This window comes from Cyphomyrmex costatus, unplaced genomic scaffold (assembly GCF_001594065.2).
Source record: "Cyphomyrmex costatus isolate MS0001 unplaced genomic scaffold, Ccosl1.0 scaffold2, whole genome shotgun sequence".
In the NCBI taxonomy this organism is placed as follows: Eukaryota; Metazoa; Arthropoda; class Insecta; order Hymenoptera; family Formicidae; genus Cyphomyrmex; species Cyphomyrmex costatus.
This window is the reverse complement of record NW_017276038.1, coordinates 784,036-797,808: the sequence shown is the minus strand read 5'-3', so window position 1 is coordinate 797,808 and position 13,773 is coordinate 784,036. Positions and strand designations below refer to the sequence as shown.

Genomic DNA, 13,773 nt, shown 5'->3' with positions numbered 1-13,773 from the left:
ATATATCGAAATATAAAACAAATATCTTATTTCAATATAAATATAAACGTTAAGTGCTATTAACTTTTTATATGTATACAATACAAAGTACTTATTTTTTAAATAAATAGTATTATCCATAGATACACATTTTCCAAAATACATATTTCTACATTTCTCAATTTTCTCTAACAATGGTAATAAATCACAAATTCGCGCATGTTTCACGCCTTTAAATTACATAACACATATATATACATATATATGTATTTATATTCTTCACTATTTTGAGCATTGCACATTGAAGAGAAATCTCTTACGTACATCGTCTCAGCTGTATCGATTACACTATTGAAGTTTTCTTGCTTTTCTTCTGTTTGTTTGAGTCCAGCTGTAGTAGCATGAGGATTGGTACAATTCTAATATTTTTCCTTTCACACTATCCTTTCTAACAAAGACGGTAGAATAGTTAGACGTATTGAATCTATACAGATTATTACGAATTGTACGGACATGTACGGTGTCTTAAGAATAATAAAAATGTGTATTATAATTCTTAAGATTGTTCTTACAACGTTAGATAGAAAGCTCGTTGTGGCAACTTAACTAACTTTACCTTCTCATAATAATGTCACACACAGAACTTAACACAAGATACAACTACTGTGTAGTTAACAATAAGCGATCATACTGTTACATTAGGAATAAATTTTGAATACACGAAAATCTCGATATGTAAGATAGAAGGATTATGTTACGTTTTACAATTTGTTCATAGTTATTTTATGAAATGTACTCGATAAATATTAATTGTGGCTGCACAAAACACCAAAATTTAATAACTTTATAATAAGTGATTTACAACGAAAACGGCAAGAAGCGCATTTTAGCGGTATATATCTTTGTTTCGCATCTACGCTGTAGTAGGATACAGTACACTTTATCAAGATTTATTCCCGGTTACACACTACTCAAACACACACACACACACTACTCAAACACACGCGCACACATACACGGAGGCGTTACGACTGTCTTTGGCGTCCTATGCTGGAAGTTGCTTTTGCGCTCCAGCACAAGGATTGCTAAAACACCAATCCTCCACCAACAGCAATGAACCAACGACTAAAAGATAATAAAATTTCCACCAATTTGCATAACACATGAATACGAATATAATAAATGTCATATTTTTTTTTGTAATTGTAAGGAATTTACTAGGAATAAGCGTGATCTAGGACTATTAGCATTAGGGCTGTGTGGGGGTGGGGGTGGCTTAATGATAAAACGGAAGTCTACCAACTTTTGGAGAGGAAACCAGATCTCGGTTCGAATCCCGGAGCGCCCTGATATTTTTCTAGTGTCGTTGCTTATTTCTTACATAACAATATATTTTACGCGTATTGCAACATACTGTTACACTTTCTGGCTATAGTTTACAAAAATATTCTAATTACGTCTTTCTATATTTACAAGAGAGTAGCGCTGCCTATTAAATTTTTCGCCCCTCCAAATGTTGCGCCCTATGCTATCTGTTTGATGCTTCGTAACGCCTCTGCACACACGCGCGTGCGCGCGAAAGATGACTCATCTATTATTATTTAATGCGAATTTCTGTATGTTTAACGAATTTAATGTTAAATTAGTAATCTGTACAATATATTGATCATTGTGAATATAACAAGTTGTTGTAAACGATTGATGTGATTATATCGCAGATAGTGATCAATTTGCGGAGAGTTTAGCTCCGTAAATTGATCGCAAACTGCAAGGCAGTTCTCTTTGTCGTCAAAGAGCTGCGTACTTCGGACGAACACAAACACAGATATAATATTAAGTCTCCTCATATTCTCGTCGATTATCGTGAGATTGAGTGAGATAGAGTAATGAATTTAGGGTTAAAATCGGATGGTAACTCGAAACTACAAAAGTAACAATAATAATTGAGTAGGCGTGAGGGCGCGACAAATATACAAGTCACAGCCCAGTACTATGTGCGTTACCTCCCTGATTTCAATGCGTGCTATCCCAACATGTATGACATCGATTCATACACATATAGACATACACACACACACACACACACACACACACACACACACACACAATAAATTAAATCACTATATTTATAAGTAACATTACGGTACGGTATGACGTTGATGTTATTTAATGCACTATTAAAGTCAGCCTATCGTGCAGGAAAGCAAAATATTAAAAATACTTATTGCTCTAAGATTTCAGGAAGACACAGGTCTAATACTAACTAATTTATGTAGATTCGTTAGGAATCTTAAAAATTAATGTAATTGGTCAGTGTTGCAAGATATACAATTACACGTATAATCCAAAACAGTTACATACACATTAGTAAACTATCGTCGACGTAAAGACGACCGTGCTCATCGAGCTTTCTCGAGCGGAATGATTCTTACCGGGTGCGAGCACGTTGATCATGCACTCAAAGAGAGGAAGGGAGAATCGAAACGTGACGCTTCGATGACCACGAAAGGACCACCCACGCGGGAGAAAGAGTTGAATCGGGGTTCACGATCGACTCGTTGGCCGCCACGTGCTCGAAAACCGCCGTGACTTTCGAATTGGCTGACATTCACGCGGCGGTCGACGTTTCGATGAACTTTGAATTGAGGCTGAATACCGACGGTGATGACTTTTGACATTACTGCGTGCGAAGTGTGTGCGATTCAATCGTTGCGAGAAAAAGAAACAGAAACGATAGAGTTGTAATGGATGATTCGTTGCGGTTCGTGGTGATTTCGAGCGTAATGGAAAAAAATGCAAGGTGTAATAATTCGAAGATGAATGAATGGCGGCCTTTTTGATATCTGTTCCAATTATAGAATTTTTACATGCTTTAATATGCTTGTATTGATTGAACATCGTGTTTTGGAATAGATTCAATAACGTCGCTATTATTTTATATTTTATAGTTTACTGCAATTTATATACATACTTTCCATCAAACAAATTATTACATAACTTAATTACACCTCCCAAGAAGTCGGTTAAGTAATATAAAAAAATGAAGGGTGAATATTTTTGTGTACTTTATCTGAAACTCAAATTGTTGAATTCTTTTAATACGAAATAGTAAGATTTCTCGAATTATGCGAAAATGATCGGACACCATTGACGCGTATTTTGAGATGAAAGATGGAAAACGATTATAAAGGCAATCTCCCTGATTTTAAGATCGTAGGAAGGGCGAAAGATCTCTCGAGGAATTGCGAACGACACGGTGCGTTTCATTTCAATAATAAACTTGTAACGGTACTTAAAGTTATAAGCGTATTTTTAATTCACTGAAAGGACAACGAATCAAGAGAACCAGTACGTGTCCTGAACGGTGGAAATAGACGAAAAGGAAGACAGAGATCAGAGAACGCGGATTATATAGAGCAATGTCCATGTAGTACGTAGCGCGTGCGTAGATTAGCGCGCGCTATAAATCAATTCACCTACGATAAAAATCTATACGAGTAAGTAACGGAGTAGCCTTTCCCCCTAAGCGTAAATGGGGAAAGAATTAGGATGATACACATAAAATGCGAGTTCTATCTGTCATCGTTAATTACTAAGGATTATCGAGCAAAGCTCTATGATGAAGAGATGTAAACATGATAAATTTATAACCAGTAGCGAATACGCTACTGAAGAATGTACAATACATACCAAAACGTGTAGAAAAATATATAAAGAGTATATAAATAATATATACAAAATATATAAAAAAATATATAAAAACAAATATTTATAAATGCAAGCGCATATATAAATACAAAAACGTAATTGCTGTTCAAAAGTCGCTAATAGTTAGTAAGCACGTATAAAGATACTCGTTGCCATCGTGCGTTTGTCGCTTGAGCAGCGAGCATATACGTTCAAAGATAGTCAAGATCTTTTTAGCAATAGAGTTCATAAATTGAGATGTAGACAATAGAGTGTAGATCATTTTTCGAGGTGAGATTTCAGCCGAAGCATGTTTTTTGCCTAACTTATGCCATTATAAAGCCGGCATATGATGCGAAACATCCGATAAATATCAAAGATTAATCGGGCGAAATCATTAATTTAAATTTTAAATTGGAAGGACATTGGACACGTTGTTTTTCGGCGCACTGTATTCATAAATGCGCCTTCTTGTAAAGCTTTTGTGTATATCGGTATTTTATATATTATGATAAAAAAGTATAAAGAAATTCTCTCGTATTAAAATAAAGTGTAATATCCATTAAGACTTTTCGATTGTTAATCGCGATCGTAAAAATGTAATCCATTACAAGTATTTTTATTTAGCTTTCATATATGATATTTTTTCAAGAACAACGATTTAATGATACGGACAAAAATTATATGATAAAATTTTTTGTATTATTATCGTTTTATCTGAATGGATGATGAATATGGTAATCATTTTTTGAAATTATCGACGTTTCGATGTGGTTCGTAATTAACCAAACAGAAGTACCAATAAGAACAATAGCAATTGATATGTCGCAATTTTCTGAATAACAAGAAAAAAAGAAAACATGAGTGTGTGAACCATTATTTAGTCCCTGTTGCCATAATAGATTATAAAACATTTCCAATGTTTCCTAGTTTATTATGGTTCTTATGATAAATCTTACTTCTAAACGTGTTAAAACAATAGATCGAGACTATAAATGTCCATTATGTTATATAATATATACATAAATATATATTATACGTGTCACGTATGTGCCATCAAAGAGTTACCGTTACTAATATATTACCATAATTAATGTGAAATATAATAATTAATGCGAATCTTGAAATATTTTAATTGCAAAATGTAATAACTATTAATGTGTAATTGTCATGACACTGTATGCGCAATGGTTTTTTTTTCAATTATTAATGATTATTAGGCGATACGTATAGATAAATCGCATCGATAATAAAATAAAGATGAAACGAAATGATATATTAATCATCAATAATATCTCTGCGGCAAGGGTAATAAATGGTATCCGTATAATATACATTAGATAGAGCGTTATATACTTCAAAGACGCTCCGATGTAGAATCTGTTACATTATTATGTTCAATGCAATACGTAAGCTGAACTGTAATAATAAAAGCATAAGCGTAAAGTCACATACATGCATTGTCATTTTTCTTTTCTATCCTGATACATCTTCATCAGTAATATATCTTCATTATATGTACATATATATATATACATATGTATATATATGTATATATATATATATATATATGTACATATATGTACATATGTACATATGTACATATGTATATATATATATATAATACAACAATGTGATACACAAGGCAAATAAGAGTCAAGAGACAATAAAAAAAATTCCATAATAAAGATAACACACATAAGTGTATTAAATATAAATATAAAAAACAACAAGAAATAAGAATACACATTAAACGCTGCAAAATATAATACATATACATTACAAGTTTCGGCGTTATATTTAAGCCAACCCTTCCAGTTGTACAAAAATTCTAAAGCGGTAAATTAATGTTGAAATTTGAAAAGCCGGAGGTTTTGTAATATAATTAGATGAATGTTTAATTACAGAAATGAAAAATAGCTCGTCAAGCAATTGGAAGAACAACTGCGAAAATTTCTCGTTGTCCTAGTGAGAACATAAAAATATGTTATATGTTATCAGAACTATAATAGAAAAACAAGTACAATATGCTTCTCTGGTAAAAAAAAAACTCACCTTGGAGTCCAAAAATTGAAATATCCATGTCAATGTTGCAATAATCGTCAATAATTACGTGTCAACGGAAGTAAAAGATTAATATCACATTATGAGTGCATAATGTCCGATGTATAAAGAAGAGATTAATCGTTTAACTGTCTCGACGATATGGGAGACATTTGTATAGGCATATATATCAAAATTCTGTTTATAAGTAGTATTGCCAAATATAAAAAAGTCGAATCTAAAACAAATCTAATTATCGTTAGAAATTCTGGAAATTAACATTTTTGACAAAGTTCCTCATCGTTAAGTAATGATACATCTTGATTTTCTTTTCTTTCAAATCTTCTTTGTTATCTACGATCCGTAAAAAATAATTAATAAATCTGTCTTCTGTTAATATTCTGATTTATAAGTTTCTTGGTAAGATCTTTTTTGATAACTGCATAAGACAGTCTCTTTGCCATTTAACATACAATTCACGCCACTCACGTAAAAATTTTTTACTAAGATAACAGTTGCATTGACTGCATGGGTAAAAATTTTAGTTATTCAGGTGAGGCAGCAAAATCATCCACCAATTTTAGTAAACTTTTCTCAGTAGATGATAAATGTGTGGTAGTAGATATACTATATTGTTGAAGGCAGCTAAGGAATAGCTCGTGATATTTATCTTCTTATCTATGGATAATTTACGTACATTAGTCATATAGAGTCTATATTTCTATGTAACATATAATATTCTATATGATAAACTTCTATACAGTATTTCTGTTTAATATATCCTTGTCTCTAATATTACTCCTTTATTATCAACGAACCGTAAAAAATGGTTGGTGAATTTATCTTTTGCTAATATTATGGTTGATGATCAATGTTCTGTACAGTTGGGCGATTTTGCATTGCCTATGATTAACAAAAAGAACATTACTTTTGGTTGCGTCAAGAGCATGGAATAGAGTGTAAGTAAATTACTACACAAAATTCACAAACAAAAATGTCCATTTAGGATCATTATCTCGTCTATCGCGTTATACACTTTGTCATCTTTTTTACATGATATATTGTATGATTCTTTATCCAATGTGGATAGTTATTTAAAAAATAGTTTTTATCTAGTTGATATACTTAAAGGAATGCACATCAGAGAAGATTATAAATTAATTTCTCTAGCTGTAACGTTATTATTTATAAATATATCAATAGATCTGGTAATAGATTGCATCAATGATAATTTTATCATTGTCAGATCTATTGATATATCTATTGGTATATTTATAAATTTATAACGTTACAGCTAGAGAAATTAATTAATAAGAAAATAAATATCACGAACTATTCCTTAGCTGCTCTCAACAATATAGTATCTACTACCACACATTTATCATCTACTGAGAAAAGTTTACTAAAATTGGTGGATGATTTTGCTGCCTCACCTGAATAACTAAAATGTTTACCCATGCAGTCAATGCAACTGTTATCTTAGTCAAAACTTTTTACGTGAGAGGCGTGAATTGTATGTTAAATGACAAAGAGACTCTCTTATGCAGTTATCAAAAAAGATCCTACCAAGAAACTTATAAATCAGAATATTAACAGAAGACTGATTCACTAATTATTTTTTACGGATCGTAGATAACAAAGGAGAAATATTTGAAAAAAAAGAAAATCAAGATGTATCATCACTTAACGATGAGGAACTTTGTCAAAAATGTTAATTTCCATAAGCAGAATTTCTAACGATAATTAGATTTGTTTTAGATTCGACTTTTTTATATTTGGCAATACTACTTATAAACAGAATTTTGATATATACGCCTATGATTTTACAAATGTCTCTCATATCATCGAGACAACGATTATCTCTTCTTTATACATCGGATGTTATGCACTTATAATGTGATATTGATCTTTTACTTCCGTTGACATATAATTATTGACGATTATTGCAACATTGACATGGATATTTCAATTTTTGGACTCCGAAGTGAGTTTTTTCTTTACCAGAGAGGCGTATTGTACTTGTTTTTCTATTATAGTTTTGATAACATATAATATATTTTTATGTTCTCACTAGAACAACATGAAATTTTCGCAATCATTCTTCCAATTGCTTGACGAGCCATTTTTCATTTCTGTAATTAAACGTTCATCTAATTATATTACAAAACCTCTGACTTTTCAAATTTTAACATTAATTTATTTTACGTTAGAATTTTTGTACACCTGAAGAAAGCCTAAATATAAGACCCAAACGTGTAATGTATATAGAAATGTTAATAAACGAAGGTCTTGATGTCAAAACAATAAAAAGAATAACGTAAACGTCAATTCGAGAGTTATCGATACATAAAAATAAAAGAAGTTAATAACTATAAAAAATTAGAAATATTATTAAAACGAGTTTTAATTATATTATTTTTATATTAATTAACACAATTTTTATTATTTTTGTCTTCTTAAATTCGTGACCAAAAAATTATTTTTTTTATCATTACCCACGACACGGTTAAACTTGTATCTCATTTTTTCATCACTATTACCACAACTGACTACTAATTTACAAACATGATATTGTGAGAAACACATTATCAGTGCTGTCTGGATGAGAGTATTTTGAATATTATAATAAGAGTCCTGTAATTTTTTAACTATTTATGTGTATATATATATAATATTATATATAATATATTTATGTATATGTGTGTGTATGTAAGAAATTCCTGAATAGTTCAAAAAAGTTACATATAAAGATGAATTAGAATATTATTAACATTATCAATTTTTATTTTTATATTTATATAAGTCTAAATGAGTGAGTACACACATGTTAATTAATAATTTCTACAAAAATAAAAGAGAGAAAATAGTGCATGCATAGAGCGAACAAAAACATTAATTAATGTTTAAATAGTACACTACATATTATAATTATTATCATCACACATATGTATATATTAATGATAGATAAACAAGTCACATTCGTAAAATTTAAAATAACGACTTGTCAAGTTCTGTATTGAGAGAACAATTCCGGTACATCCCGGCGCGACCAAGTTCAGCGCTGAAAGAATGGTTTCGAGGATAATAAAACGTCGGCACTGTATGAATGGTTGGTGCGTGCCAGCCATAATCCATAGAAGTTCTCCAGTAGCAAGGATGAGGAGGATTCTCCTGACCGTAACCTTTAAAAATTTCTGAAAAATGTCAAATATCGTTAATGATTAATTAATAATAAATAGTACATCATTTTTTATAATATTTACATGCGCATGTACGAAAAAATATTTTATTCGATATAAAATGTTTGATATAAATAAATAAAGAAGGTCATATTCGGTCAAATCGCGTCTTGGTGCATATAATGATATTTTTATATGAATGTTACAAATTTTAGTTCAAACAAATTGTGTGTCGATTATAATATTATTAGGTATCAAAATCCGTCTTGATCAAATCTGGTCTTATTCGCTCATTTGTATTAAAAAAATTTCTCAGTCAATTTTTATTTAATATGGTTCAAATAAGATGGTTTTTAATTATTATTTCTGTAGACTTATATGATCAAGTTATAATCATGTTGATACATATTCGGGCATCTATTAAATATTTTTATAGATCTCTGAAAATTAAAATATTCGTGTGTGTGTCATTGTTAAATATAATCTAAAATATTTTCGGTTTTCTCAGATGTATATTTGTGAATATAAAAACATCTCGCTTACGAGCTCTAGCCGGAATCTATGAATCTATCTCTGTACAGTCATATGGTATCTGATATGCCACGCTATTGCAGTGATATTGACCGTGAACTTTTCCAAAGTCGTCTACTAACGAGCCGCGTACTTTGAAGCCGGGATCCACAGTTACGTTTCTCATTCGCGCAAATGCTGCCATGTCCACATAACGGAGGTCGTTGTTGTTCAAGAAAAGAAACAGCAAATTATCTAGACCCTGGAAGGTGTCGGACTTCAGCACTGTTAACTGATTGCCGTTCAGCCAGAGTGAGTGCAGTGACTTCATGTGGTGAAAGATATTGGCGGGAATTGTTCTCAGTCGATTTCTGCCCAAGTCAAGCTCGTTTATTTCTCTGAGACCGCGGAACACGTCGGCAGGCAAAGTCGAGATCTTGTTGCGCGACAAATAGAGAAGGTCTATATGGGATAGTCCATTGAACGCGCCAATCGGTATCTCCGGTATGTCATTCGAGTCCAGAACCAGCGTTTCGAGCTGTCCGAGTCCCTTGAACATGTTTCTCCTCAACGTGAGTCGGTTATTGGTGATGTAGAGCTCATGCAACTCCGAGAGACCCTTCCATACGCCAGGTCGCAAATCTGAGATGTTGTTGTAATCCAGCAGCAGAGTCTCTAGATTACACAAACTCGCGAAAGCACCGTCTTCTACGTTGGTGATCGTATTGTTTTTCAAGTCTAAATAGGTGAGCTGATCGAGAGCGTCGAAGTAATGCCGGTCGATACTTGATAGCCGATTATCGCGAGCATAGAGAGCGGACGAGTTGCTGACCTCGATAAAGGCATTCCTGACGATGTTAACGATCCCGAGATTCTCTAGATGTAACTCGATATCTTCAATCGTCTGAACAGCGTTGACGTCCTCGAAGGCGACGCTGCGAAGAAAACTGCTGTTCTCCAAACAGACATACAGGTGGTTGTAAACCTGACAGTCGGTGCCCTCCGTGAAAACATCCGCAACGTTACCCGATAAGAGGAGATAAATGAGAAGGAGGAAGCACATGGTGTGCTCGGAGGGTGATTGTGCACTAACTTCGTATGCGTCAAAGTTTCTTCGCGTACACGATGTTTGCGAGATATTATTACGCGAATATACATATATATCAGCGATAAGTTATTACACGCATATCTACTACAACATAATATCGCATTATCTTGGACTTCTAATTAATTATAAATTATATAGCGCCACAAATCGGTTGAATATAAAAAATGTTATCTTTTAATAATTCTTATTTGATATTAGTTGATTATACCAAACGCTTCATCGAAACAAAATAAAAAACATTTTGTATTTGTGTTGGAAAAGATCTACTCAAATCTTTATTAAAATTTTATGTTAAACTTTTAATATATCCAAGTGTTAATTTAACATGATATGATTTAGCATGATGTGATTGTTTAATTTGAATATTTTTACTTTATATGTATTTGTTAGTGTTAAAATAACAAAATTTATAAACAAATAACATAAAAATAATGTATTATTTTAATATATAAGAAATGTTTAATTTATCGAAACATGTCAAGTTGACATGAATACATAACATAAATTAGGATTAGATATTGATTTTAATAAAGAAATATGATTGCTTTGTACGAACTGTATCAGTGTTACGCATTTGTGTTAATTTTTTACACAATATTTATGTAACTTCCTAATACACATATCTTGTGTTAAATTAACACAAAAATTTAATTGGACCGTTTGGGATAAGTGAAACGTGTTCAATTTAACGTAAATTGTTTAACTATGTCAATTAATTTCCAGCTAACAATACAATAACCAAGTTTTACTTATACATAAATAGAATTTAAATGGCTTTTTGAAATATGATAAATAACGTAGTATGTACATAAATACTTCTCGTATTGTTTAAAAGTAAAATGTCCTTTAATTGCAACTGCAGGCGCAAGAATATGTTGAATCTACTGTATACATGTGTTATTAGTATTTGTATGTAAATGCATAAAATTGTATTTTAATTACTAAGAGTAATAATAATATCTAAAATATACTTAATATTTTTATAAAATATAATATGATAATTTGCTACATAATAATAAGTTTAATAATAAAATAGCAAATCACAAATAAAAAAGCAAAATACAGTTTGAAATTTTATATATTATTTTTAAATTTAATAATAGTTTTAAGTAAATTTGTAAGAAAATTTTAAACACCTTCCAATTATTTAAATTGCACGTCGAATTGAAAGCGCAATCATAAATTAAGATTGAAATAAATATCGTCAATTTAATTATATAAAATAATAAAAATTAAGATCATATTGCACAATAATTTCAGCAAAGATGTTACTCCAAAAAAATAAAAAATGTTATAAATTAATGATTAGAAATCATTCATTTTCCATACACTTTGCAAGCAGCCGATATGACTGCATACCGGAAAACGATGAAGAATTATCAGTAACGAATAACAAGACCATATCAGGATCTCATACTTTATACAACGTGCGGCGATAAAAGATTCAGGCGCCGCTCGGTCCACATATATTATACGATTCGCGATGAGTTACTTGCAAAGGGTTCATTGGAAAATACATAAAAATGCTCGTAGGCAGATAAGATTCGACGAGTGCAGTGATCGGCTACGTCAGCTTATTAATAGCTGAACATTATCATGCTAGCTACTTGCGACTTCTGAACCAGAATATACAGTTCAGCAACGTATTATCTCTTTTGTATCTGTAACTAATTTTATCCATTATTTATATTAAAAAATAGTCTTGCCATTGGTAACTCATAGCTTGCTATTTTTCATATATTTATTTAATGAAATTTTAATGAAGTTATTTTTCGCGTTTATATTATACATGTCACATGCACATTGCAATGTTTTAATGTAATTTATTCATAATATTTATGAGCAGCTTTTTTATTCTTTCAAGTTTTATTCTTTTATGTATACAGATAACACAGCAGACTTTAAAAATGTACCAGCGAGATATCTAAACAGAAAGCGTGAAAAATATATCAGATTTACGTAGCAATTTAATTGAAAAAAGAACTAGTAGGGCATCGTAATACGAAATTAAATTTATAATATTGAGTTGTGGAAAGCGGTAATATGTAAATCGCATTGAATTACATCCGAGAAAAACGAAATTCAGTTGTTTCTACACATGTTTGTATACTGAATATTTTTCATATCTCATTTTGCTAGAGAATTTAACTCGAGATAGAATATCATGTAACAAATGTCAGTATCTAGTAAACAACTCACTTGGATATATGAATCTTGATGGAAGATTGTAGGTTCGGTAAACTTCGTTTGTACGCGGACCAAGCGCGGATAATTTCTCGTCCTCGTAATCCGTAAGTTTTTCGTCAGTACAAGAGCACGGTATATCGACCATTTCTCATTTATAGATTAACTTAATATCGTGTAATTTCAATTATACCAAAAACACCTCAATATTTGTAATAAGCTTTGCGTTTGAATTCACTTCTGGAAAATAGCCATGATTACTCGGTTGCTATAGAAACAACACTATTACGTACATGATCGATTAAACACGAATGTGTACAAAATACGTAACATATGGAGATAAATTATTATACAAGAGGCTTTACTTATTTATTATTTAAATTCTGTAATTATTATAATACCATTTTAATTTAATCGATTTAATCGTATAATTAGTGACGCAAATTGTGGGCTACTATTATATGATAAATTGTTAGGAAGTCATACAGCATAATTATTATCAGCTATTATTGTATCTAATAAATTAAAGCTAGACAATACACGTATATTAACGCTATCATATAATACTAATTTTTTACGTATAATCATAGGTATATATGTAAGCAAATAATGTGCATTTTTATCTAATGCATTATTTAATTGCAGATTATTCCACAGCTGCAAAATAATAAAATAATTTATTGAAAGATCTCTCTCTTCCTTTAAATTTTCACATAAACATCTCTGTTTACATTAAACTTAGGTACATATAACTTTAAAAAGCAATATAATTTTAAAAAGTGCTTAACTCTCGTTTAATTTAATTCTGATTATAATATTTATCTTCAACTTTGGAAGTGTAAAAAAAATTGAAATATAAAATTTGTATCTCTCAATTGTTATATTCCGTAGTATAGTTTTACAATAATTCTTAATACATTGTATAATATAATTGCAAAATTCCCTTATGCATTACGACTTATGCAGCCAAGTTTTAAGTACGGAAATCGAAATTTATGCACATGTACAGAAACAGATACGGGTCCCCTCTAACAGTTCTCAGATTAGGGTCAACAGACTTACCTAGGTGAATGACTATGAAGC

General features: G+C 31.0%; 2 protein-coding genes across 2 annotated transcripts; both read right to left on the bottom strand.

The window, feature by feature from the left end:
- Window positions 1–8,697: 8,697 nt before the first annotated feature.
- Window positions 8,698–12,938, bottom strand: LOC108773147 (UPF0691 protein C9orf116 homolog). The gene is made up of 2 exons (XM_018538871.1): window positions 12,706–12,938; window positions 8,698–8,903 (listed from the first exon to the last, which is right to left on the bottom strand). Exons 1-2 carry the CDS (start codon window positions 12,836–12,838, stop codon window positions 8,698–8,700), a joined length of 339 nt encoding a protein of 112 aa, XP_018394373.1. The 5' UTR covers window positions 12,839–12,938.
- On the bottom strand, window positions 9,448–10,461 carry LOC108773211 (insulin-like growth factor-binding protein complex acid labile subunit). The gene has a single exon (XM_018538946.1). The coding sequence runs from the start codon at window positions 10,459–10,461 to the stop codon at window positions 9,448–9,450; it is 1,014 nt and encodes a 337-aa protein (XP_018394448.1).
- Window positions 12,939–13,773: the final 835 nt, after the last annotated feature.

Coding starts and splice junctions, on each gene's coding strand:
- LOC108773211 (XM_018538946.1), bottom strand. CDS start 10,461: ATGTGCTTCCTCCTTCTCATTTATCTCCTCTTATCGGGTAACGTTGCG.
- LOC108773147 (XM_018538871.1), bottom strand. CDS start 12,838: ATGGTCGATATACCGTGCTCTTGTACTGACGAAAAACTTACGGATTAC. Junction 8,904..12,705: donor ATCAAGATTCATATATCCAA/GTGAGTTGTTTA, acceptor GACATTTTTCAG/AAATTTTTAAAGGTTACGGT.